General features: G+C 34.4%; 3 protein-coding genes across 6 annotated transcripts; 2 read left to right on the top strand and 1 right to left on the bottom strand.

Annotated features, from left to right (window-relative positions):
* Nucleotides 1-85: 85 nt before the first annotated feature.
* LOC111808353 (tropomyosin) lies at nucleotides 86-5,637 on the bottom strand. 3 transcript variants are annotated; one of them, XM_023694279.2, is made up of 12 exons: nucleotides 5,389-5,637; nucleotides 5,200-5,286; nucleotides 3,890-4,023; nucleotides 3,200-3,258; nucleotides 3,059-3,113; nucleotides 2,917-2,967; nucleotides 2,010-2,070; nucleotides 1,620-1,660; nucleotides 1,448-1,549; nucleotides 1,235-1,282; nucleotides 704-823; nucleotides 86-528 (listed from the first exon to the last, which is right to left on the bottom strand). In XM_023694279.2, the coding sequence occupies exons 1-12, from the start codon at nucleotides 5,435-5,437 to the stop codon at nucleotides 460-462; spliced, it is 876 nt and encodes a 291-aa protein (XP_023550047.2). In that variant the 5' UTR covers nucleotides 5,438-5,637; the 3' UTR covers nucleotides 86-459. The 3 variants fall into 3 exon arrangements, with proteins under 3 accessions (XP_023550047.2, XP_023550048.2, XP_086972893.1); XM_023694280.2 differs by lacking the exon at nucleotides 1,235-1,282; XM_087116767.1 differs by lacking the exons at nucleotides 2,917-2,967; nucleotides 3,059-3,113; nucleotides 3,200-3,258.
* Nucleotides 5,638-6,127: 490 nt separating this feature from the next.
* LOC111809211 (uncharacterized) lies at nucleotides 6,128-9,817 on the top strand. 2 transcript variants are annotated; one of them, XM_023695604.2, is made up of 6 exons: nucleotides 6,128-6,539; nucleotides 6,979-7,049; nucleotides 7,666-7,771; nucleotides 7,986-8,118; nucleotides 9,300-9,449; nucleotides 9,589-9,817. In XM_023695604.2, the coding sequence occupies exons 1-6, from the start codon at nucleotides 6,460-6,462 to the stop codon at nucleotides 9,610-9,612; spliced, it is 564 nt and encodes a 187-aa protein (XP_023551372.1). In that variant the 5' UTR covers nucleotides 6,128-6,459; the 3' UTR covers nucleotides 9,613-9,817. The 2 variants fall into 2 exon arrangements, with proteins under 2 accessions (XP_023551372.1, XP_086985627.1); XM_087129501.1 differs by having other exon boundaries at nucleotides 6,129-6,539; nucleotides 9,300-9,817.
* Nucleotides 9,818-10,485: 668 nt separating this feature from the next.
* Nucleotides 10,486-24,005, top strand: LOC111808769 (vacuolar protein sorting-associated protein 52 A). The gene is made up of 22 exons (XM_023694932.2): nucleotides 10,486-10,853; nucleotides 11,046-11,121; nucleotides 11,416-11,510; nucleotides 11,635-11,692; nucleotides 12,613-12,708; nucleotides 13,509-13,610; nucleotides 14,011-14,094; nucleotides 15,527-15,607; nucleotides 16,024-16,167; nucleotides 16,817-16,908; nucleotides 18,229-18,310; nucleotides 19,211-19,393; nucleotides 20,044-20,159; nucleotides 20,250-20,308; nucleotides 20,595-20,695; nucleotides 21,308-21,358; nucleotides 21,668-21,847; nucleotides 21,954-22,088; nucleotides 22,476-22,550; nucleotides 22,917-22,974; nucleotides 23,062-23,413; nucleotides 23,520-24,005. Exons 2-21 carry the CDS (start codon nucleotides 11,095-11,097, stop codon nucleotides 23,364-23,366), a joined length of 2,124 nt encoding a protein of 707 aa, XP_023550700.1. The 5' UTR covers nucleotides 10,486-10,853; nucleotides 11,046-11,094; the 3' UTR covers nucleotides 23,367-23,413; nucleotides 23,520-24,005.
* The last annotated feature ends 180 nt before the right edge of the window (nucleotides 24,006-24,185 follow it).

Here is a 24,185-nt window from a genome sequence, read left to right as displayed (position 1 = left end):
ATAATAATAATACAACATAAATTGCATTTTGCAACATTTTACATGATGTTGTTACAGAAAAGGGGTCGCAAAATAACGATCGTTAAATAATTCTCGAAACAAATTGCTGTCATTAATATGCACAAAAGTAGCACGGTAAATATAGTTAGATTTCATTACATCCAACGACGTTGTTTTGCAATCAAGAAGAATTTTGAACTAAGTAGAAGTATTTCTTAGTTCGAGTAGTTGCAACGTTTTCCACAGCAATAGGATTGAGAACATAGCACATTACTCTCGTTAAGAGACAATATAGCACATTGCAAATGCAGCAATTACCCGCTGAGCAAAGTTTTAAGTTTTGACAGATTCTAGCACAAGATCACCATCAAACATCTATTACCCTCTCAATTACCTGCATAGTGGTTAGCTTTGTCCTATTTCTTCTTCACTCTTCCAAACAACAGACTGTTTGCATTATCACGTACTTGAGCTTATTCCAGCCTTGTATTCCTTACCACAAGTGCATTTAATCACACGCGAAATTTCCTACAAAGTACGACATAACTCTTTCGTATTAAAAGACAGAAGAACGTCCACAGTGCAGTTGAATTATATATATATATATATATATATATATATATATATATATATATATATATATGTACATATAATAAAACCAACCGTCAAATGTTAAGAAAAAAATCACTGATTTCAAATTCACCTTCAGTTTTGCAATTTGGTCTTGAAGGGACTGTGAATACTCAGTTTCTCCAGCTTTATCTGATAAGAGCGCCTTGGACTCTTCCTCCAATGTAACATCATCCATTGCTCTGAGTTCTGGCTGAAGTTTTTATCCAGGAAAAAGTATTAGATAATAGATTATAATAAATCAGGTTGATTCTAGAATGCTTTCATAGAAAATTTGGGATATTATTGATTTGTATGTTCGCAACGTAGCTCCCATAATTGGGTTGTAAAAACTATTGCTATAGTTAGGGGACAACCTTAAGTCAATAGCATAAGGAATTACGATATGTACAGATCACAAAGCAGATAGTGTCCATGTAGAAGGTATTTCATGACTTGCGCTAGATAGCGTCTTCTATTGTGATCTGTTCTCGAGATTCCAAGGTCGTAAGTTGTTTAAATATTATAAGGGTTGATTCTCTTATTTACTACCATCAAATCGATTACCTAGCTAAAATTAATTTATTTTACTAAATAGATAAATATGAGCACCACTAACACTAACCTTGAAATCATTTAATTCGTTCTTAACTTCCTCAATTGACTGTCCAATCTGAAACAAAAATAGATGCCGGTCCAAATTAACAATCTACAGTTAAAAAATGATTCCTATCTTCTTACATGCTCTTTCTTTTCCCATATATGCGGGTGGTAGGAAGTTACGAATGGAAGCACTCTTCTTATAATCGCACATACAACCTTTGACGACATTGATTACCTTGAAGTTCTCCAAAACAACTGCACATTTCATCTTTGAAACTTGACTAAGTTTGGCTTTCGCAGATTCCAACTTACCCAATAAATCTTTCCTCTCTTCCACCTGTAAACCAACATTAGATCAGCACATTATGCTTCAACACACTCGCCAGTCCATGGCAGGAGTTCAGTACCAGATTGTTAGGACTGCAGTAAATACGAGTGCCAGAGATCCCTACGAGAGAGGATGGAATAAAATTAGTATGAATTTCATGCTACAGTAGTTAGATTGTTAAATGGAAGCTCAAATAATCAAATTTTACATTTGAGCTTCACTTGCAAACCATTATATAAAATGTTTCCACGCTATTGATCAAATTGCTATTGATTCAGAAACTAAAATAAATTATTTCTAAAAGCCTTTGGAAAATGTCTGACGATTCTACTTTATCATCCATTCTATATCTTAACTGCAAAACTAGTTACAAATAGGATAGATTTAATCTAAAGTGTTCCAAAGTAAACCATTCTACGTATTATGGTTAGTTAAAATCTTGAAGAGGGGATAGGAGGCCCAGAACTACCTCCAACTGTATCATAAGATCCTTCCGTTTCACTTCCTCGCTTAGCAGTTTCAAACTTAACCTGAAATAAATTGTAATCAGTTATGCTGGAAGGAATAACTTATTGCACGCAGTGGGAATGCAAAACCTGCAAACAGAAGAGACCTTAGAAAAGATGATTTAAAGATTAAAACTTCTTCAGCCTTATCTTGTTGTAAATAAAACGATTGGTCCTAGCACAAGCTTTTAACTCCAAATTACTTGCGTGGTGAATAAGGGCCAAGGGTCGTGAATGAACACTTGAACTATCTTCACTCCATCACTTAGATTGATGATTTAGTACATGACGGTTTTATTGAAAAGATCGAGGGCTCAATATTTATCTCTCGTGTTTTATGCATTCTCATTTAAAGCCAATACGATAAGGACCAAGTAACTAAAGGTTGATAAAAGAAAAAAGGTCGTGATCAAGGGCAAATATTCTTGAAAGAAAGATCCAGAGCCAAACTAAGTATATGCTATAAAAATGACATTAAGAGCGTAAAATAAGATGAGACTTGAGCATGAAAAATATAATAGATTCCCACGATGACATTAGAAATTCACATATAGGGATGGAGGAAGCTTCTATTTAGAACCTGAGAAGGAAAAATAATTCATATATGAGCTATAGAATTTAAAATAGACAGATTCAAAACATCTAGTTTCCTATAAAGGAATATTAAATTGTAGCGGCAAGAATCACTTGGATACTTGTTTACTAACTCTCTTTAAACCCATGTACAAAATCTAGCGCCGATATCTATTGGAGCAGTTGAGGGACAACCATCTAATCTCATGAGAGCAAAGAAAGGGCAGCTCAAATATACCATAACTACTAATATGATAAGTAGTGGAGAGACAAGAGTGATGATCTAGTGAGAAATACCAATTCGTGCTCTTCCGCTTCTCCGCGGATCATGTTAGCATTTACCCAGTCCTACACCAAAGGTTGCATAATAGACTGAATTTCAAAACATAAATAATGGATTTAGAATTCATGATTTATATGACATGTTTTGGACTTCAACCTGCTGATCTTGGAATTTGAGACTGATGTCCTCAGAAACTTTGGCATAATAATTACTATCATGGTCAAATATACTATTGTTAATAACACAATCACGCACCATTGGTAGAACCAGAAATTCAATACTGCATAGTTCAATCACCTCTTCTCAATAATTTTGGCTCCTAAGCTGACTTTTTCTTGCTGAATGAGCTCGAGTGTCTGTATATCAAACAGTTGAGAGTACTTAACAAGCAAGAGGCGAATGCAAAACAGTATTCGTTGAAATCCATAATGGAAAGAACCTAAACATATTTTTCTCCTCTTGTTAAAATGGAGAATAAGTGAACCGGAGAAAATAGTTCCCTTTGTTCTTTTAGTCTAACGAAACTAGACATCATAGAAACTCTTTTTCTCTTAAACGTATAGATATACAAGAGTTGGGCACAATATCCAGCCTCAGCTCACATATTTGATCGACTAAAGCCAAGAAAAAAAAATTGAGGCCGGACCAGAAGAAAAGTCCAATTCCATTTCATGAGGACACTTGAGGTTGAGCAATATGACTTTCCTTTTTAGTTCATGACTCCACTAAATTGAATCGTATACATTGTATTTACCTAGAAAATTCAATACTAGCGCTGAAATAAGAGAGAGAAAATAAACTTTTGTTCTATTTTCTCCATTTTTGTCAGCGACGAGAATGATGAAATGGAGATAGATTATTTATCATGTAGATGCTACAGCATGGTCCTTTTACACTAACTAAGCAGTTGCTAAACAGCTTTTAGACCTACACGAGAGGGAAAGGACACAAGGAAAGCACCAAGACACCAGTACAGAGAATAGACACCTGTGAAAGTGTACATATGTCATGCTCCAAAGAGGTGATTTTTCTTTGTTGTTCTAATATCTGGGAGCATATTTCACCCTTTGCCCGCATCATTCTCTCAGCATCTTCTTTGAGTTGTTTTAACTCACTTTTTGCTGCATCAAGACGTCTTTAGTGAAAGCAAACTATAGCCATTCGATCTACAACTCAAAAATTTTAGTTTGCTCGAAATATTGAAGTTTTAGGAAAAAACAAAGGTAAGACTACAATTAAATCTGAATTCAACATGCAATAATTCGTGCCGAAGTTCATTCGACCGACCAATTCTCAACAGAAAGTAATCAAACGGCAACAGCTGCTAATCAGCACTACATGTACGAACAAAAATTGGTGAAACCGCCTCCAAAAAATAAATTAGATTACATATTATATTAAAAGACTTCTAGAATAGTACTGGATTAAGTAATAAACATAAGTAAATAAAATGATAGTTCAGTCCTATTTGGTTGATTTAAGTAATGGTTCAAGGATAATATTGGGAGTTAGTTATATCAGCAAGATATCAGAAAATCTCAGTCTGACTAAAGCAAGAGTAGAATGAGACAAAATCAAAGCACTTCAAACACAAACTATGAATTACAGGGCACCAGGCTGGATGTGCATCAAGAGTAAGCAATCTTATGCCTAAGATAAAAGCAAAGAAGTTAGTTATCACATTAGGTCCAATGGACAATATGTTTGATCGACTTGGAAGAAGATGAATGTTCTTAGGTTTTTGTTACTCGATTCACGTAACTATATATTACCAATATGAGTCGTGACACTCTCGAAACAGGATTATTATACCCCTTTGAAATTTTTGGCAATAACAAAAGCAATAAAATAGATTTTTTGGCCAAACGCGTCTATGAATGAATTAGAAGAATTCTTCAGCCGTCTTTATAAGAAACTGCAAAATCCTTCAGCTTCACTTTGTATAGTCACGGTTGTAGTAGGCATGAATAACCAAAACTACTTTCAAGTAAGCTAGTCATCCATAGATATGTATCAGACTGATTTAGAAACCGGGGAAAAACTTGAGCAAAATGAAAACTAGATGCTATGGAGTTTTGAGCAAGAAAATGATCACAATAACCAGTTAGACATCCTCGAAATGATCTGAAGCGAAATTAAAAAAAATAGTAATAATCGAGGACGAGACAGGAACAAGAGAGAGAATAAATCTACAAAATCTCCGCAAACAAAGTACGTGCTGAATTATTTTTCTAGGTGCTTAAAGAACGTTCAGATAAACAAATAACGAACTAGAAGACTAGAAGTAGAGACTTGACCAGCAGTAAGATCATTCTCCATGGTTCGAATAGTAGTAAAGTGCATGTGCTCTTCCACAGAGATCTTCGAAACTTGATCCTCCACGTCTAAGTCAAGTTTGATACAGAATCAATCCAGAAGTAGCACAATAACGCAACAAAAAATAATTCCGTACGTTAAAACTTGAATTTGAAGGAGCCGATACGTACCGCTCATTTGTAAGCGCAGTGTCTTCATGTACTGCAAATACTCTTCCATCTTCGACAGTCCGCAGAGCAAGAAGCTGTGATTCAGTTCAAGTTTCAGTTCGGTGCCGAGAAAACTTGAAGCGATTGAAATCGCAGAGCGGAAGCCAAGAAATAGAGCGATAAAGCGCGCGCCAGACTGGGATACGATAATACCAACCAACTGAGAGATGCAAATATGGAGGGAAAATTTGTGATTTCTCCTTCGAGATGGACACCTTTATTTTTTTAACTTAAATTTTGTCCTTTAGCATTTTATGTCAACGGTTTAATATTATTTTGGTTGAGTTATTACTTCAACGGTAATTTCTTCGTGGATAATTAGAATTAAATATTTAAAGGTAGATCTATAATTCTTGAATTAAAAAAAAAAAAAAAAGCCATATATTTTTATATTAGACGTGTAAAGCTTTGATAAATAATGAAAATGGAGTATTAACACGAAAATTATTGATTCTAAATCAGCTCTAATCATAAATCAATATATAGATAAAAAGGCATTATTAGTTTTTCGTTTTTTAAAAATTAAGAAACACTATTTCTATTTACTAATTTCTTTATATGTTTTTTTTTTCTGGGTCCAACATTGACCTCGATCGTATATGCTAGTTTGGGTTCAGCTTTTGTCTTATTACGGACTGAATTTAATGTTTTTAATTAACATATATTGTATAATATATTGTAAAACTAAAAAATTAAATCAGAATATTTATGAAGCGTGGCGATGCGCAATTACTTGATCGCCCCTAATCTGGTCGGCGGTGGACCTCCGAACAGAAATCAGAAGAATTTATCGATCTTCTCTGGACTTCGGAGGAGGGAAAGGAATAAGATTGATGGTTGTTATCTCATGATCGCTCGACCAACCGCAGTTGAAGAGTGACCAACCACGAAGAAAAGAATTGGCGCATCTTTTTTCTGGGAGATTAATACAGCCTTTCCTGAAATTTCTGTATTCGATTCGTTTTTTGCTTCGATTGAGGCTCCGGGAGGAAACAAGGATTTCTGAAATTTTCAGTTTAGTTGGAGGTGAAGATGGCAACAGTAGGGCATACACGTCCGACCAGTTGGTTTAACCAAAAGATCGTCGATCCTCTCCTCCAAATCCTCCAGAGGTTCTTTCTCTCATTGCGCATTTGAATTGTGAAATGTTTTATTTCTCTTGGAGCAGCGAAGTTTGTTTGATAGGAATTTGACGAACTCTGTTCTTCATTTTGTACAATTTTGCTTGGGAATTTTTAATCTGAGGATCAGATATCGCATGTCATTTTACAGATTGTCTATGTTTGGAAGCGTATTTTGATTTGATTTTGAGTTCTGACCTTCTAGTATGGAATGGAAGGCATATTCCTAAAGAGAAAAATGAGAAGTGCTGGTTTCAATGATTTCAGGAATTACTTTTTCCCTCTCTTTTCATGAATTCTAGGAGTTGTTTTTGTTACTTCTTTTCTCAAAGAGACAAATGGTCCAAAGCTCCTCTTAATTTTCTGAAGATTGACCTTGAAGAAATTACTAAATCCTTTATACTCTCTATTCTTGGTTTTGCTGTTGAAGGGGCGCAGAGCCGAAGCAACTGGCATTCTCTGCAGCTCTCGGCACAACCCTGGGACTGTTTCCTATATGCGGTATATATTTCCTTTACAGTACAGAGACTACTGGACTCTGTTGCTTTCACACTTAACTGCATTATGTTTCTCAAGATGTGAAGTTTTTTAATGTGGTCAAGTTCATATTAAAAAAGGGTGGAAGCTTTACTCTCTTGGGTATTTCTGTATGTATTCCCTGTTTATCATTGGTTTTCGAAATCAATTTGTTATATGATTGGTGTTAAAAGCATAGCAGTTTTTGAATCATGGGGTAAATATAAACATCCAAGCAGACCTCGTCTTAAAACCAATATAGAACATTTGAGACTGACGAAATGTCAAAAGCCAGAAAAGGTGAGTATAATATAGGTTCTAAGGGGCATTTCTATTCTTTTTAAATAGAGATAAAAAAAAAATGTAGAAATTTAAGATAGATGGTATCAGGGATATTGCGGAAGCTCCTTTCTCTTGTTCTTTTTCTTGGTTATTGTTTCATTCGTTACTGAACCACATTTTTACATTAAGGACTTGTTAGAGATGTTAGGTTAAATTTTTTGCTTCAGTTTATGTGATTAGCTCTAGGTATATATGTGTTAAAATAATGTGTGAAGTTCATACCACCATCAATTTGATATTTTATCTTTCATTTACACAGGGGTCCCTGTTTTCCTATGCGGGTTTGCAATTGCATTTCTTGGACCTCTTTGTCATGCTCCAACTGTGATGCTTGCCAACTTTGTTGTTACTCCCATAGAATTGAGGTACTTGTATTCATTTCAGTAATACGAACACTGGAGAGTTGGATCTTTATTCTCACATTCTGATGTGAAGCAGTAGCTATTTTTTGTAGGGAAAAATACTTATAAATAAGCAACTTTACATATTATTTATATATGCGAGCATTTCTCGAGTCAGAGGCTTGGGGATGTTTCATCCCTCTCATTTGTTGATTATTTTTTATTTTTTGCTCTGAAGCTTGGTGGTGCCTTTCTTGCGCTTTGGTGAAGCAATTTCCGGGGGACCTCGTTTCCCATTTACACCTGATGCCTTGAAGAAAGTTTTTACAGGCCAAGCTTCGCATGAAGTACTACTGAGTATTGCTCATGTGGTAAGGTTTCTTCTACATACTAATTTCAGTGCTGTGCATGCAGGGTTCATTGTTACTCTTTTTTGTCTTTGCTCAGGATTAGACTATAAGATCACCTATTAGTCGCAGATCTCAAGATCAAATACTTCAGTTAATGAATCGAATTGGTTTGAGAAGCTAGAAGATTGTACTTCTAAGAGATCCATTTTTAGGAGTTGTTGTTGGTTGAGTGCACATAAGGAGGTCATCTCTGGTTTTGTTGACACCAAATCCTCACTTTTTCTGGCTAAAACTCATAATTACATTTTAGATGTCTTCAAGGAGAATGTGAGAATAGATTGTGAAATATTTCTGAGTCAGAGAAGTTAGACTTTGGCTCTGTTGGTGAAAAAATATTCATGATAACTTAGTAGGAACAAATGGTTGGCAGATTGAATTGTATAAGCTTAGAGAGAGATAGGGGTGTGTGTATGGGGGAGAAGATATATGCATATAGAAGAGGATCAAGGTTCACATAAAAGGATGTTCGGGCTTGCCTTGAGGTAAGTATGAAAGCAAGTATTATATGGTCTCTTACAGTCTTAACTTCCTTGGAATACACACATCAGTGAATGTACAACTTATATACCCCTTGGCAACAAGAAAGACAAACTTGTGTATCAAAATGAAAACTTGCATACTAGGAAGACAATAGATTGATCAAGATGCAACTCGAGTATTGTTCATTTTACTCCTTGGATGACATTCGACAGTGGCGAAATGGAAAGATGCATGAACTTAGTTTCTTATCTTCTCCCATTGTCAATTTTTCTCTCTCTGAACGTCGAACTGCTTGCTGTACTTTTATCATAGTCATTCCATTTTCCCAGTTATCTTGTTCTAGAGTTTTAAATGAACGTCAGTTATCTTTATTTGCTCATTCTTCCCTTCATATGATATATCTGCCAAGTAATCTGGAGAACCTAACCAACCATCCCGTGTTGTGTGATTGCGCCATACTGTGTGATCAAATACATCAATTGTCTGTTATTATCCCCAGCACTAACACCATGTCACCAACCAAGATCATTTTCCCTGTGGTTGAGCTGATTCTCCACATTTGCAGTTCTAACATGTTGATATTAGTTCGTACATTGTCATTTTGTTCGGTTGCTTCATTCGAATTAATAAACTGACTGAAAGCTTTCTATCGATATTGGCAGTTGTTGGGATGGCTTGTTGCGACACCCTTTATTTTGGGCATTGGATACATGTTGTTTTTACCATGTTTCAAGATTTTGGTCCGCAAGTTCAGCACTGGTGCATCAAGCCCAAAGAAGTCACCTCATCCACACTCAGAAGTCAGACTGAAGGTGAGGGATATCTGATTTAAGGATCCCAGAACTGATGCATTTCCTGGAAACTTGGTGACTCACTTTAACATGTTAACCTTCTTTGTATGCATCACTAAGGCGTTACTGTGCTCGGTTGATGGTCGGTTTCTTTTTTCAGTTGCTTCGCTTTGTAATGATATGAATACGGTTCTCTGGATGCAAGTTTTGTCAAAAAATCTTAAAAGCTGGGCTGGCTCCTACTACAGCATGAAACTGATGCAAGCCTATTATTCACATCACTGCATTGTTGTATTGTATGTGTACCCTACCCTGCCTTCACCGGTAGTAAACCTTTGAAATGTCAAGCTCTGAAATTGAGGAGCCAAAAGATAATGTTTCCTTTTCAACGTTCTAATGGTGTTTGGTGGTGCATGATAGAAAATATTTTAAATTTTTAACAAACATCATCGATTTTTTTTCTTCTTTTTCATATTGACTCAACGTTTGAGATGCCTCCGTTCTACGTTGGAAAAAAAAATTCTGTATATAATTTGATCATACATATATAGTCGATCAAAAAACTCGAACTCTTAAAAAAAAGGTTGATTAAGAGCTATTGTAATTGTTACATTTAACTCAATGAATGGAGATGCTCGCCTTTCTATTTGTGTACTTTTTTAATAAAGCTTTAGGATACAAATATATTCAGATGACCGTTTTTTAAATTGAAATATTTAAGAATTTTTTTTTATTTTTTATGAAAGCTATTATATTCTAATTTTAAATAAATCAAGGGAAATGTTCTCACACCGTCACTATAATTAGAGTTTCTTTCAAATAATAATAATCGTTAGAGATGATCGAACAAAATTCTTTATAGGATTGTAGATCTCATTTCATAATTTTGATTTTTTCTATACAAATAAACATTTCATAGAATAAAAAATGTCGTTTTTTTTTTTTAGTATATATGGAGTTAGATTCCATTAATAATACAACAAGTATGAATTTTCTTAATTATAATTTAAATTATAACTATACTATTGTTGTTAACTTTTTTAGCGGTAATTCTCATGAGAGGGAGAAAAGAAAAAAGGAAAGGAAGATTGTTGAAAAGTAAATAGAAGCCATTCTCGCGGGTGCTACGTTGTTGACGATACACAAGAACTGCTTGAATCTTCTCTCCGATAAAACAAGCAGCCTACAAATTCAATCCTCCGGAGAAGAATGACATTTCTCATTCTCTCGTCAACGTTGAAGAGATCCCCGACATCGAGTTGTTTTCATTATTTGATATCAATTTCGGAATTCTGAGGCGCAACTGAAGAATTTGGAGAACAAAACGGCTCGCCGGCTCCGGTGTTCCAACCCCTCTCCGATCTGTAAAACCCTTGCCGAATTCTTCCATCTCGGCAGCTTCTCAAAACATAAGCTAGGTGTCGGGTCAGTGTGAATTTATCTAGTATATATCAGTGAAATGCAATTCTGTATTTGTGCTTACATTGATGCGTATCATTCTTTGATCTCGATGGTTATTTGCTTACTTGGTGAATGATTAAGTGATCGTTAACTGTGAATGTGAGAAGCTCAGGATGTTGGTATTTCCATGACCCGATTGGTTTATTGTAAATCCAGATCGCGCTGGCGGACTATCTGTTAAGCACTCTTGGCCAATTCGGACGGGATGGCCGATACTGCGATCGACCAAGTGGTATAGTAAACTTATATTCTTTTTAATATATCTTTAGCGCTTTTCGGTTGGAGTACCATAGAAGTAATCTCATTCGAGTTGGGATGAATCACGACCACGTTCCAAGTGGTACGATAAGTGGGAATGTTGGTATCAGCGATAAGATCTTTCAATAGTGAAGATTATGAATGTATCTACGTTTAATAATGGAATGGAAGTTGAACTACGTAGTGTTAGCTAATAAAAACTCGACTTCAATTCAGTTTTGGACAGCAATGTATTATATATTTTGTCATGCTTCTTTACGCACTGCAGAATCACTCTTATGATGAAGCCAACCAGACCCAGAAGAATGTTTTTGACTTGGAATCATTTGTTGGGGACTTGACTGTCGAGGAGGATGCTTGCAGGTAGGTCCATTGCTCATGTTTCTTATTCTTGTATGATCATGAGTTTATTTGGCTATTATATTTATTACCTTCTACTATTGAATTACCAAATTTGACTGTGGTATCAATTTATCCCGTTTTACAGTGAAGACATTTCATTGGAAGGACTGCAGCAAGAACTCGAAGAATGTAAAGATGATGGTGTAAGTTATTTCTAACTTTGGTGTAAAATTTGTATGATTGAGAGCTTTAGCTTTACAATCATAATCAGTGTGTTTTATATCCGGTGGTAGTGTCTTTTGCCCCCAACAGTTCTATTATTTTCAAATTTCATATATTATTGTACATTTCAACAATTAATAATTGATTTTATTGTAGTTTGTAAATGTGCAAATCTTCTTGTCACTTTTTTTTTTTTTAATTATTAATTTTTACTTTTTGTTTTTTTTTGAATTATGGAAGTTGTTCAATTCTTTTAAGGTAATGTTTCAAGATCTTATTTCCTTTGTACAGGATCCCTTGTAGTGAACTTTTATTCATTTCTTGTATCGCCTGTTAGAATCTTTCACAACCTTACTTGGACATGATCTGCTCTATAGGTTGTACTACTATGTCGAGTTAATTTTTTTAGAATCTTTCATTCAGCTTAATGAAAGCTTGTTTTTTTCATAAAAATAAAAATATATTTTTTTCTATAGGTCTCAAATATATAATCTGTAAATAACGTGCCCAATCATTCAGTGTTATTGTACATTATGACTCATAGATGAAAAATCTTGGAAGAATTTCTAATGAAAACTGACTTGATTTTCCTTACTATTAATCTTCTTTGGTGCTTAGTTGCATTATTTTAGCTTCTTTATGGTCTTCTAGTATAGTTTGAAAACGAGGGGCTTATGGTTTCATTCTTCCCAGAATATGACATCTAGTCTGAAATTAAAATTGTCTATCGGTGATAGAAGTCTAGTACTGATAGACTATATATGGTATATTAGTGATGGACCTGAAAATTTTAAAAATTGACATATTTACGAATTACTTATTTGCATGACATATTTGCAAATACCACAGCTAATTTTGCCGCCCATTACAATCCTTTATTTTTTAACTCTTTATTAATCAGGTAGTTGCGAACATACTTTCTAAAGGTGTAAAACTAAGGGAGTACACAAAGGGAGTTGAAAACAATTTGCGGCAGGTTGAGCTGGATTCCATACAGGTTTGTCATCATTTCTAGTTCTTTTTTGTTTACATTTCTAGCTCTACATATTTCTAATCTTTGCTATGCATTTCTTTTTAGAAGTGTATACATTATCCTGCCTTGCCTGTGATTAAGCAATGTTATAGACATCTATGTGTACTCTGTTTAACACTGCAAAAGTGCTTTGGCTATTGCTGTCTTTTGCTCTCATTAATATTTCTACTTTCAGAGACAGCTTTAAAGATGTAAAATGCCGCATGTCAGGAGTAGTTGATATGATTAATTAGAACAAGCTGGTTGCTAAGCATAATCTGGGTTGTTGGTTGGTTTAGAATTCCATGATCTATGTTTTTTTTTTCATGCCTCGAGATGGTATTTTAGCTATTTAATCGCAATTGTTCCCTTTTTATGATTAGCAGCACTTGCAGAGATCATTCTTAATCTTCTTTGACCCTGCATGTGGGGAATATCTTTATTTCCTTTCTCTTTGCATGTTGTCTCTTTTCAATATATTGTCTCTTATCTTGAAAAAAAAAAAAAAAAAAAAAAAGCTCAAGATCTATCTAGTTGAATTATAATGGTAATTTCACATAAACCTATGGACACGTATAACTGATATGCACACACTCAACTTGTTTGTGCAAACATGCGAAATATGCACATATGTTTGTGGTTCATTAGTTCTATTATTGAGTGTTCTTCCTTTTAACAAATCAATAAAAAGTTGTTCTTGTTAAATTGAAAAAAAAAAAAGGAAAAAAAAAAAAAAAAGAAGATTCCAGTATTAAGGGCTCATTCTTTTTGTTCATAAATTGCAGGAATATATTACAGAAAGTGATAACTTAGTCTCACTTCATGAACAAATTCGTGACTGCGATAACATTTTATCACAGATGGAAACTCTTCTCAGTGGTTTCCAGGTATTTTGGCTGCTGTTCTGGCACTCTAGTAATATCAAACTTCTTAGTGAAGTACATCAATCTGGTTGTATTAGCCTGTAGCACTGTTTTGTGTCATTATAACTTCTTTAAAGTCTGAATTTGTATCTAGTTCCTGTTTTCATAAGTTCGTATCTGATTATGCCTCGTTAAATGAGACTATGGGACTTATGTTATCTTTCTCAAATTTGAATGCATTTGGAATTACATTGACCTTCTTGAATTTAATTTCTATTGTTAATCTATGTCATCTTAAAGGAGTTTGTCATTATTGTTCCCCACCTCCCCCCTAAAATTTTCGTTGTTTCTGTTATTTAATTTTGTTCATCCTAGAGATTCTTTCCCAAAGAATTAATATATGTATATTTTTTAAAATTTTCAGGCCGAAATTGGTTCTATCAGTGCAGACATTAAAGTCTTGCAGGAGAAGTCAATGGATATGGGTCTGAAGCTCAAGAATCGCAAGGTATTCTTGGTTGGATTAAAAAAGTTCATTACTTTAGTAATTTGAAAAAACTGAAACAATTAAGTCTTAAGTCTCAATAGGCGTTTACAATGGCTTGCTTACTTGCAATATCCATTGCTGTTTAATTTAGCAACGTATCAGATACATTCTTATTTTCCAGAAACTTATAAGGACATTATTGTAGTTTTAAAGCACAACTATATTAATATAAAATGCTAAGAGATAGGAAGAAGTGAAATTAAGGTGCTATGATCGTTATTACGGCATTTTGGACTTCTTAACTATCATATTTTAGTAAGTTAGTCTTTCTTCTTTAATTTACAATTGGAGATCATTTTTGTAATCCACCATTGGTGGTCATTTTATTCATCGATGAAATTCTTGTTTCTTCTTCTTCATCTTCAAAAAAAAAAAAAAAAAAAAAAAAAAAGAAAGAAAAAAAGGGAGAGAGTATTTTTTGATAATATTAGTTAGTTATAATCTTCGTTAGGAGGAACTATAAGTTAACTAAATACATGAGCACTATGCATTTGACATTGATTTTGAGTAGCAGTTCAAGACTTAAAATGTTTTCCTTTTCTTTTTGTCCCCGAGAACAAGCTTTTCGCAACTTTGCTTATTCTCTAATAAGACTGCTATATTTTATTTGTGATATTACGGTGTTCGTCTCTAGTTTATTTTAGAAATCATTTTTCATTCTAGGCGTTGCTTTTCAGGTGGGAACTAGCATATTGTTTTTTTAGATAGTATGCGCTTTCTCATCTGTTACTCTGAAAGTTGTTAATGATACCTTTTTGGGCTTAGCTTTCCTCCCCTTTTGTAATTTTTTAACTAGGAAATAATCATTTTCTTATAAAAATAGGTTGTTTTTGGAACCTGAAATATTGGGGGCTCAGTAAATGCATTTATAATCATTTTTTCTTATAAAAAAAGGTTGTTTTTGGAACCTGAAATATTGGGGGCTCAGTAAATGCATTTATAATCATTTTTTCTTATTAAAAAAAGGTTGTTTTTGGAACCTGAAATATTGGGGGCTCAGTAAATGCATTTATGGGGTCCTGAAAAGTTTCTTTTTTCTTCCTTTTTTCTCTTTAATACTTATTTTAGCGAGACTTCATGTGAATGCATATAGCAGTTGGTTTCTTTTGAAAAGAAAATTGCATGTTCATCTAGTTTGCTCATTATTTGAACTCAGTAAATGCGTTTATGGGATCCTGAAAAGTTCATTTTCTTTCTTCTTTCTTTTTAATGCTTCTGTAAGTGAGAATTCATGTGAATTCCTGTAGCAGTTGCTTTCTTTTAAAAAGACAAATTGCATCTTTGTTTAGTTTTGCTCATTATTTTAACTCAGCATAATACATACAGCACTATTCTGTCTTTCTACCCTATCATTTTTTTTTTCTCATGTGCTAGGCTTTATGTTCTTATTCAGGTGGCAGAATCAAAATTGGCAAAGTTCGTCGAAGAGATCATTGTTCCTCCAAGAATGATAGACATAATTGTTGATGAAGAGGTATTGTTGGTATCGGTACATTTCACTTCTTCCATTTGAAGTTTGGCATTTTTTGTTACTCATAATTGTTCTTGCTCTAAATTTGTTTTGGACACCTTTAACTCTTTGGAGTTTCTGCTGTATCTCGTTCTTATTAATTCAGTTTTTCTGTTTGCAACTAAAAAGGTATATATTTTGAGTAGTATTGAATAAATTATACTCATTTTAATAGAAGGGAGCTAAATTATCCCTTCTTCAATTTGGTTTTCATAATTTGTGATGCATAATTTGAAATTTCTTCATGCTTCCTTCTCTCTCTCTCCCAACCCCCCCCCCCCCCCCCCCCCCCCCCCCCCCCCCCCACCACCCCCACCCACTTTTTTGTTATTGAAATGCCTATGTTGGATATTTCAGTGAACCTTTGTTCCTTTCTTCAGGTGAATGATGAATATTTAAGAACTCTTGAGATTCTAAGTAAGAAGCTGGTGGTCGTGGAAGTGGATCCAATGATAAAAAATTCCAAAGCGCTTAAGGATGTCCAACCGGAGCTTGAAAAACTCCGACAGAAAGCAGTGTCTAAGGTTGTTCTCTGTCTCACAGCAGCCATATTCCTTTGAAAATAAATGTTAGTCTGTGTTTTCTTTGTGATATTTATAAAGTAGTATGTTATCTACTCCAACCTCATTCACAGGGCTCTTGTAGTACAGCAGTAGTTAAATATGTAGAAAAACCATTAAATTTGAAATCACCTTCCATTTTTACTGTGAATAGCTTTTATAACACCAGAAATGACTTTGGTATTTTAGAAACAATATACAATTTTTTCCCCTCTTTCTGTTCTAATTTGTTTAAGAATGAAAATGTCAGTTCTGAATTGATTAGGCATATAACATAATTGACAGACTAGGAATATAACATGAGGAAAACTGACAAGGTATTACTATTCTGTTATATTTCTTGAAGTCTGGTAGGTCATGTATGCCTATTTGGATTTATCCATCATTCCAATCGATAATGTTCAGATGAGATTGATGTCTTGATTATCTCATATTAGAGATGAAAGATGTGGTCACCATCGATTGAACAATAAATTATAAATTTTGAATTGGTGCAGCTAGGACTCCAATTTAAGTGCATATGTATCAGTTATTGAATTTCTGTTTCTTTTTTGTTATTTTGACAGGATATTATTGAATAATTATACATTTTGTCTATGTTATAATTTTTCAGGTCTTTGACTTCATTGTCCAGAAACTCCATGCTTTGAGAAAACCCAAGACAAATATTCAGATCCTTCAACAGAGTGTTCTTTTGAAGTACAAGTAAGTCTAAAATTTTCCACTTTCCATACTTCCCTTTTCATTGTAGTCTGATGAAAAGACGCCAAGTATGGAATAAACAGATATTCAGAATGTTAGTACACCTTCCACTAACTTTCAGTACATATATTTTTCAAAGGAAGAGATAGAATTATAAAATAATACATTACAAAACAAGGGAGGTTAAGGCATTCTTCCCAGCCAAAAAAACACGTAGAAGATTTTCAATAAACTTGCGTCAGAAAACAATTATGATCATGAATGGCTTAATCAAGATAATCTTTAAAAATCTGCAATCTACTCACCATCAAGACAGCGATATGATTGCATCTGCAATCTATTCACCATCAAGACAGCGATATCCAAGAGAAACCAGACTTGCCAAAGATAACACCAGCCACAATGAGCTGTGAACTCATGACCTTGTTCTTTAATCCATGAAGAACAAAAGGTTATGGAGGAGCCACCCTTCAAGACCACTGGGATGATAAAAATTCCAAATTTAAAGACCAAGCTAATTGTCTAGGATTGCTGCCTTGCCATCGCTTGTCATGCATGTATCTGGGGGAGGAAATTAATATGGATTCACTTTTGGGTTCCATATACCATTTATGTCTTGCAATTAGAGAGAGTAAAGTTGATTTGGCAAACATTCAGTCTGATCTAACAGAATTTCGGACATGAGTTTATACATCATGCACCCTATTTCGTCAATCTTCCATTTCTTCTATCTTTCATATTGCATGGCCTGCTATTGTCAAAAATTGTGCTAAGAAACCACTTCTTTCCTCCCTCTCATAAAAGTTCCATTGAAGTTTAGTTTTTCAGCTTTGCTCCAACTCATTCCACATGTCTTCCAGTGCCCTGCTGTTTCTCTTACAATCAGGGGTATGCGTATAGCACCCATAAAATAGATTTTGCGGTCCTCCCTGCCTTTCCACTTATTATTACGTAAGAAAATTTGTTACCATCTTCCAGTCTGATACAGAAATTAGGATGTTGTTTTCCTTTTTCCACATGTAATTTAGAGAGCAGATTCACAAACTATACTATTGCTTGCTGAATATTTTGATGTGTTTCTTCTTCTATTAGTAGTTGAATTATTCATTGATTGTTCTTTGTTTTTATAATTATAATGTGTGTCTTTTATGCACAATGAAGTAGTAATCAATATGTGCCTCAACAACGATCCATTTATTGCTTACCCTGGTATTTTTCATCCATGAAATTCAATATTATTCCATGATTTTGCATCTCTTTTTATCTACCCGAGGTTTATCATTGAATATCTTTTCAGATTCTTCTACCTTAATGATAATGTAGGTATGTTATTTCTTTCCTCAAGGATCATAGCAAAGAAGTTTATCTTGAGGTTCGGACAGCATATATCGATACAATGAACAAGGTAATTGTAGAAGAAATCAGTTATTCTTTTAATATCATGCATGGTTTAATTACATGAACCTTTGTGGAAGACATGCCAATTCAAATCCTTGGACAAAATATTACTCATAATATTTGATTATTATTTTGAGTTGTTTCTATGTACGGGAAATTCCTGGTTATCTTGATTTATTTTGACCTGGGAGTTCCAAATCATTGATGCTGGCATGATGCAAGTTGACATACAATGCTAACAATCTACTGCCAGTTGAGCATAACAACTCACGTTGGACTTATCAGACTTATCAGAACACTAAAATTTGACATGACATTGAAGGAGTCCAAAAGTTAGAGCTTGTGTGGGTTACTTCAGTGTGGATTTATCAGACTTATCAGAATACTGTTATTTCTTAAACAAATAACAGAAAAGAAAATAAAAGGCAACAATCTGTAGCATTACATCAGTGTGGGTTCCACAAATCATTCTCGATATTCTCTTGAGTGCCATGAGGGCTCAAAGTATAAAAATGGTCCAAGGGATGATGATTATTTTCCTATTCAAGATACTGGAACATAATACAAAGAACAAATCTTCTACAAGCTTCAAGTCTATGAATATTCTCATGACTTATTTTGGAATGTATATGGCAGTACGTTGTCATTGTCACTATTCCAATGCCTATTCAATTGAAGATGAGAATAAATATTTAGAGTATTTATGGGACCAACAATAATTAGTTTTTGATCTCTTTATAATGATTACTCAGCATGCATTATTTGGCCTTTACATATTGGCTTTTCAACATTCCGCGTGACAATTTTTCATGCATCAATAAAAATTGGTTCCTGTTTTTAAAGGAAAAACATTTGTCTATGAGTGCTGAGTTATTGATGTACTAAAACTAGTATTCATGTTTTTCAGGTTTTGAGTGCACATTTCCGTGCCTACATACAGGCACTAGAGAAACTACAGTTAGACATAGCGACATCTAGTGATCTGATTGGCGTCGAGGCTAGAAGTTCAGGTCTTTTCTTGAGAGGAAGAGAACCACTGAAGAACCGATCTGCTGTTTTTGCACTTGGTGATAGAATAAAGATATTGAAGGTTTGATTACTCTCTTAACTCTTGTAACCTTCTCGATCACGTTATTCTCTTACTCTTGTTTGAATTCTAACTTGTGGCTTCTTTACTCTCGTAGTTCTTCATTTCTTCATTCTTGTTTGAACTAGTATCTGAGTTTTGTTGACCAACTGTTTTTATGTGAAGTTGTGTATTTGTTTTTGGTTAAATTACAAATTTAGGCCTTGAACTTTAAGGATTGTGTCTAATAGGTTTGAATTTTGAGAAGTGTTTGATAAGTTCTTGAACTGTCAATTTTAAGTCTTGACATGCAGACATTTTTCAAAATTAATAGATCTATGGATTTTGTGTATAATGTGACTGAAGCTTTCAAATTTTTCTGTCTAATAATACGTGGATTTAAAATAGGTCAAATAGGTCAAATACCTATTAGACTCAAAATTGAAAGTTTTGGGACTTGCTAGCTTCTATTTTTTTTATTCCTTAGTTTTTAGATTATACTTTCATTTTGATGTACTAGAAATAGATGATTTAAATTATCATCTTTTATTAAAGAAGTGTTTGAACTTAGAACAAACGAGTTTGGGTACATTCACATGTGTTAAATAACATCTGTATATAAGTTTGCATTACTAATTGTTCTTGTTACATGTCCCGGTGTGAACTCCATTCAGGAAGTTGACGAACCTGCACTGATTCCACATATAGCTGAAGCCAGTTCAATTAAGTATCCTTACGAAGTTCTCTTTAGGAGCTTACATAAGCTTCTAATGGACACTGCCTCTTCTGAGTACCTCGCATTTTACTCTTCCTTTGTTTATTATCTTCAGAATGTTATTTGTAGCAAGTTTGTCAATTTTCTAATTAATTCTTTTCACAGGTATAATTTTTGTGATGAATTTTTTGGGGAACAATCTATGTTTTATGAGATCTTTGCGGGTAATTATGATAGAAATCCTTGGCTTATTGTCAGTTAACTATCTGTACAGACGTTATGTTGCAATATGAGTTTGAATATTTTATTACGAGTTTTCACCTTTCAATAAAGTTGTGCTATTGGTCTTATATTCCTTTTTCTTTTTCAAATTTATAATGCATATTAATGCAAAAGCATCATTTTTTTTACTTTTATTCTAAGGAAAAGATATGGAATGAAAGATACTTTATTTTCTATTATTTATTTGGTGTGGTTAACATGGTTTGAAATCCGTTCTCAAATAATCAGGTCCTTTTGCTGTCATCGATGAATACTTCAATTCAATTCTTCCAAACAGTTATGATGCAATTGGTCTAATGCTCATGATTCTGATCATTCATCAGCATCAGGTACATGATCTTATCTTAATCTGGTTTTAATTACATGGCTTCTCAATAAACTAAGGAATTGCTTCTAGGCTTTTATTTTAGTTCAATTAGGGAAATAGGCCCTAACTAGAAGATATTGGGAGGAAGATATGTCAAGATGGAGCTTACGATTTAGATCATTTTCTGAAATTTCTAATTATTTAAATTAACTCATCAAGTTGACTTCTTTTTCAGTTTTAAGAGCATGCCTTCCCTGATAATTATGTATTTTAAACTTTAAAGAATTACTTTTTTATTATTATTATTATTATTTTATTTATTTTTAATTTCAAAGGATGAAGTACGTAAGATGTCCCACAATCATTGATTAGATTTTAGAGTTGCATAACTTGTTAGGATATGTTAGATACTTGTTCTAGAAAAGCCTGCTAATGCAACTTGGTTATGACATTTATTTGCGACATATTCAGTTGCTTTTTTAAGATAAGAATCATGTATTCGGTTTTCTATTTGATCTTTTCTCTGCTTTCCAACTTGTTCAATATCTTGCAACACATCTACAACCTCTTTCACTTGGTTGCATCTTTTATTACCTACGATATATCCATTTGCTGACAAAGCTTATATATCCAGCTCATCATGTCACGGAGGCGTATACCTTGCTTGGATTCATATTTAGACAAGGTCTGTGTTTCTTGACAAGTTTAGACATCTGCTTAAATTTCTAGATGTCAGTTACATTATTCTCGATGGTGTTAGTTGATGGACCCCTACGGTTTACATGGTCTATGATCGAGAACCTCCTCTATGTGTGAGCTTTCTATAGTTACTAAAATAACTGCGGAACTGATTTGCTGAATTGGAAATTGAAAGAAGAGAGAATTTTGAACTTCAATGTTTAAATGTTATATTTCTTTCAAATCCAAAGTTGCGTGATAACTGTATTGCTTGCTTATGAACTGCATAACCTGGTTGTTGGATTATCCTAAGCAGGTTAATATTGCTCTTTGGCCTCGTTTTAAGATGGTATTTGACATGCACCTCAGCAGTCTGAGGAATGCAAATGTAAAGACGTTGTGGGAAGATGATGTGCATCCTCATTATGTCATGAGGCGATACGTTGAGTTTACAGCTTCACTTATCCATCTGAATGTTGAATATGGAGATGGACAGGTCAGTCAGAGGCACAATATTGGGACACCTTTACTTTTTTTTTATCAAGTCTTCACTGTCTAACTAGGTTGATACTTATTGTGTATATGCAATGTCATGGTTGCAGCTTGATTTAAACTTGGAGCGGCTAAGAATGGCAATTGATGATTTGCTTATCAAGCTTGCCAAAGCCTTTACAAAAGCTAAATCGCAGACAGTGTTTCTTATAAACAACTATGACATGACAATTTCCGTCTTGAAGGTAGGGTTTGGCTCTCAAGGTCTCTCTTCTAATGAAATCAATGAAGTAAAAAGACAGTAGGTAATGTCAATCCTTTAATTTCACAAAAGCTAGAAAGACAATCCCAAGAGGGTAACCTATCCTCATTATGGCTTGAAGTCTTTTTTCTATTAAATCTGCAGTCGCGCTCCATTTCCTTTTAAAAAAGAAGAATGGTGCTTCCAAGAGTTCATTTGAGAGAAATGGTCTTCACATAAATTTAAAGCCCTCATTAAGAAAATAGAAAGAACTTCTTGGACAAGATTATTTGTTCAAATTTTGCTTTTGGCGGGACAGCACGTGAGTTTGTTCATGGCTCTACAGAATCTCCTTCAATGCGAAATTTTATTGGTGTTACTTTGATTTCAGGAAGCTGGTCCGGAGGGTGGGAAAATTCTGGTGCACTTCGAGGATCTGCTGAAGAGCAACACAGCCTTGTTTGTGGCAAGTAACTTGCTGATTATAATATCCTAGAATGGTTCTAAAATATAGATCGCATTATTGATATTGATATTTGATTGCAGCTGCAGTTTATAGCTAAAGTGGCTTAACCTCCATTCTGTCGTGTTCTTAATGCTTTACTTTTTAATTGAATGAAAAAGATTGGTGATTTGTGTGATGCGGTCCAGCTACCACTAAAGTGTCTGGACCCATCAAAAGATATCAACTGTACCTATTTGATCTGCACATGCCTTCTGCTTCACGCCTTTTTTTTTTTTTTTTTTTTTTTTCTTTTCCATAAAAATATGATGTCCTAGAATGGCTTGTCATTCTTTTCGAGTCATTTAAAGATATAATACCTTCATGCAGGAAGAACTCTTAGCAGAGCATTTCAGTTCACTTATCAAGTTCGTTAAAACCCGTGGCTGTAAGTACTTGAACAAAGTTTATTTTGACTTCTGATCACTCCGTCGGTTATTAAAGTAACGAACTTATCAGAAATTCTCCTTTTCAGCGGAGGACCTAAGTTCTAATTCCGACCGACCAATTACTGTGGCTGAAGTAGAGCCCCTTGTAAAGGACTTTGCGAGCAGATGGAAAGCTGCAATTGAACTGATGCACAAAGATGTCATCACTTCTTTCAGTAATTTCTTGTGTGGAATGGAAATCCTAAGGGCGGCTTTGACTCAACTCCTCCTTTATTACACAAGACTCACGGATTGTATAAAGAGGATCGTTGGTGGCTCCGCTCTAAACAAGGATCTAGTGTCCATTTCTTCAATTATGTATGAAATTAGGAAATATTCAAGAACTTTTTAAAGTTGAGGAATCAGAACTAAGAGCAAGAAATGAAGATAGCATAATGTGTAAGCAAAAGCAGAAGCCAAAATCAGTACCTTCTTTTCTGAGCTTTCTTTTTGTGCATCACATTTCCATTCACAAAATGTTAAAGTGCTAGTATTCTTATTGCAGGCACCAATGCAGCCGTGTTCGTGTTCGTGTTCGTGTTCGTGTTCGTGTTCGTGTTCGTGTTCGTGTTCAGTAATGTACAACTGCTTTCCTTTTCAGTTCTTCGGAAAATCTCTGGTCGATCTCGAGGTTGTGTTGTGCCTTCACTCATCTATCACATTTCAGTGCCAAGGCATTATCATTAGTTAATTTGCTGTGTACAACTTACCATGGAACCTAATACACAACCCTTTCCCCTAAATCATCACCCCCACCAGAAAATCGTAGCTGGTGTATCACATTTTGTTGTAAGATTGTGTTCCAAATTAGAGGAAAAATAGAAACAATGGCTTTATATTGGGGTCCTAAGGTTTTGCCTTGAACTTGGAACGGACAGTCAGTTGGTGCGGACAGGTTAACATTTTATGGTTTTTCTGAGGTGTTACTGTATAATCACACACTTCTGTTTCTCAATGGTACGACATGTCGAGCATTGCTTACTGATTATCATATCATCTTCTTCGGTATACTGTGCCTTCTTTTTCAAGGGGAATCTGTTTTAAAACCACATGTTTTCGATAATCATAGTTTTATCAGATCTCATTGTTCTGGAAATAACAGTGGCAATGGGTCTAGCTAGAGATGAGTCGGGAAGTGTGATCGATCGGTTGAAGCTGAGAAATTGAACCA

Source organism: Cucurbita pepo, chromosome 13 (assembly GCF_057944985.1).
Source record: "Cucurbita pepo subsp. pepo isolate OVF chromosome 13, ASM5794498v1, whole genome shotgun sequence".
Lineage (NCBI taxonomy): Eukaryota > Viridiplantae > Streptophyta > Magnoliopsida > Cucurbitales > Cucurbitaceae > Cucurbita > Cucurbita pepo.
The sequence above is the reverse complement of the archived record's forward strand: the minus strand, read 5'-3'. Positions and strand labels throughout refer to the sequence as shown.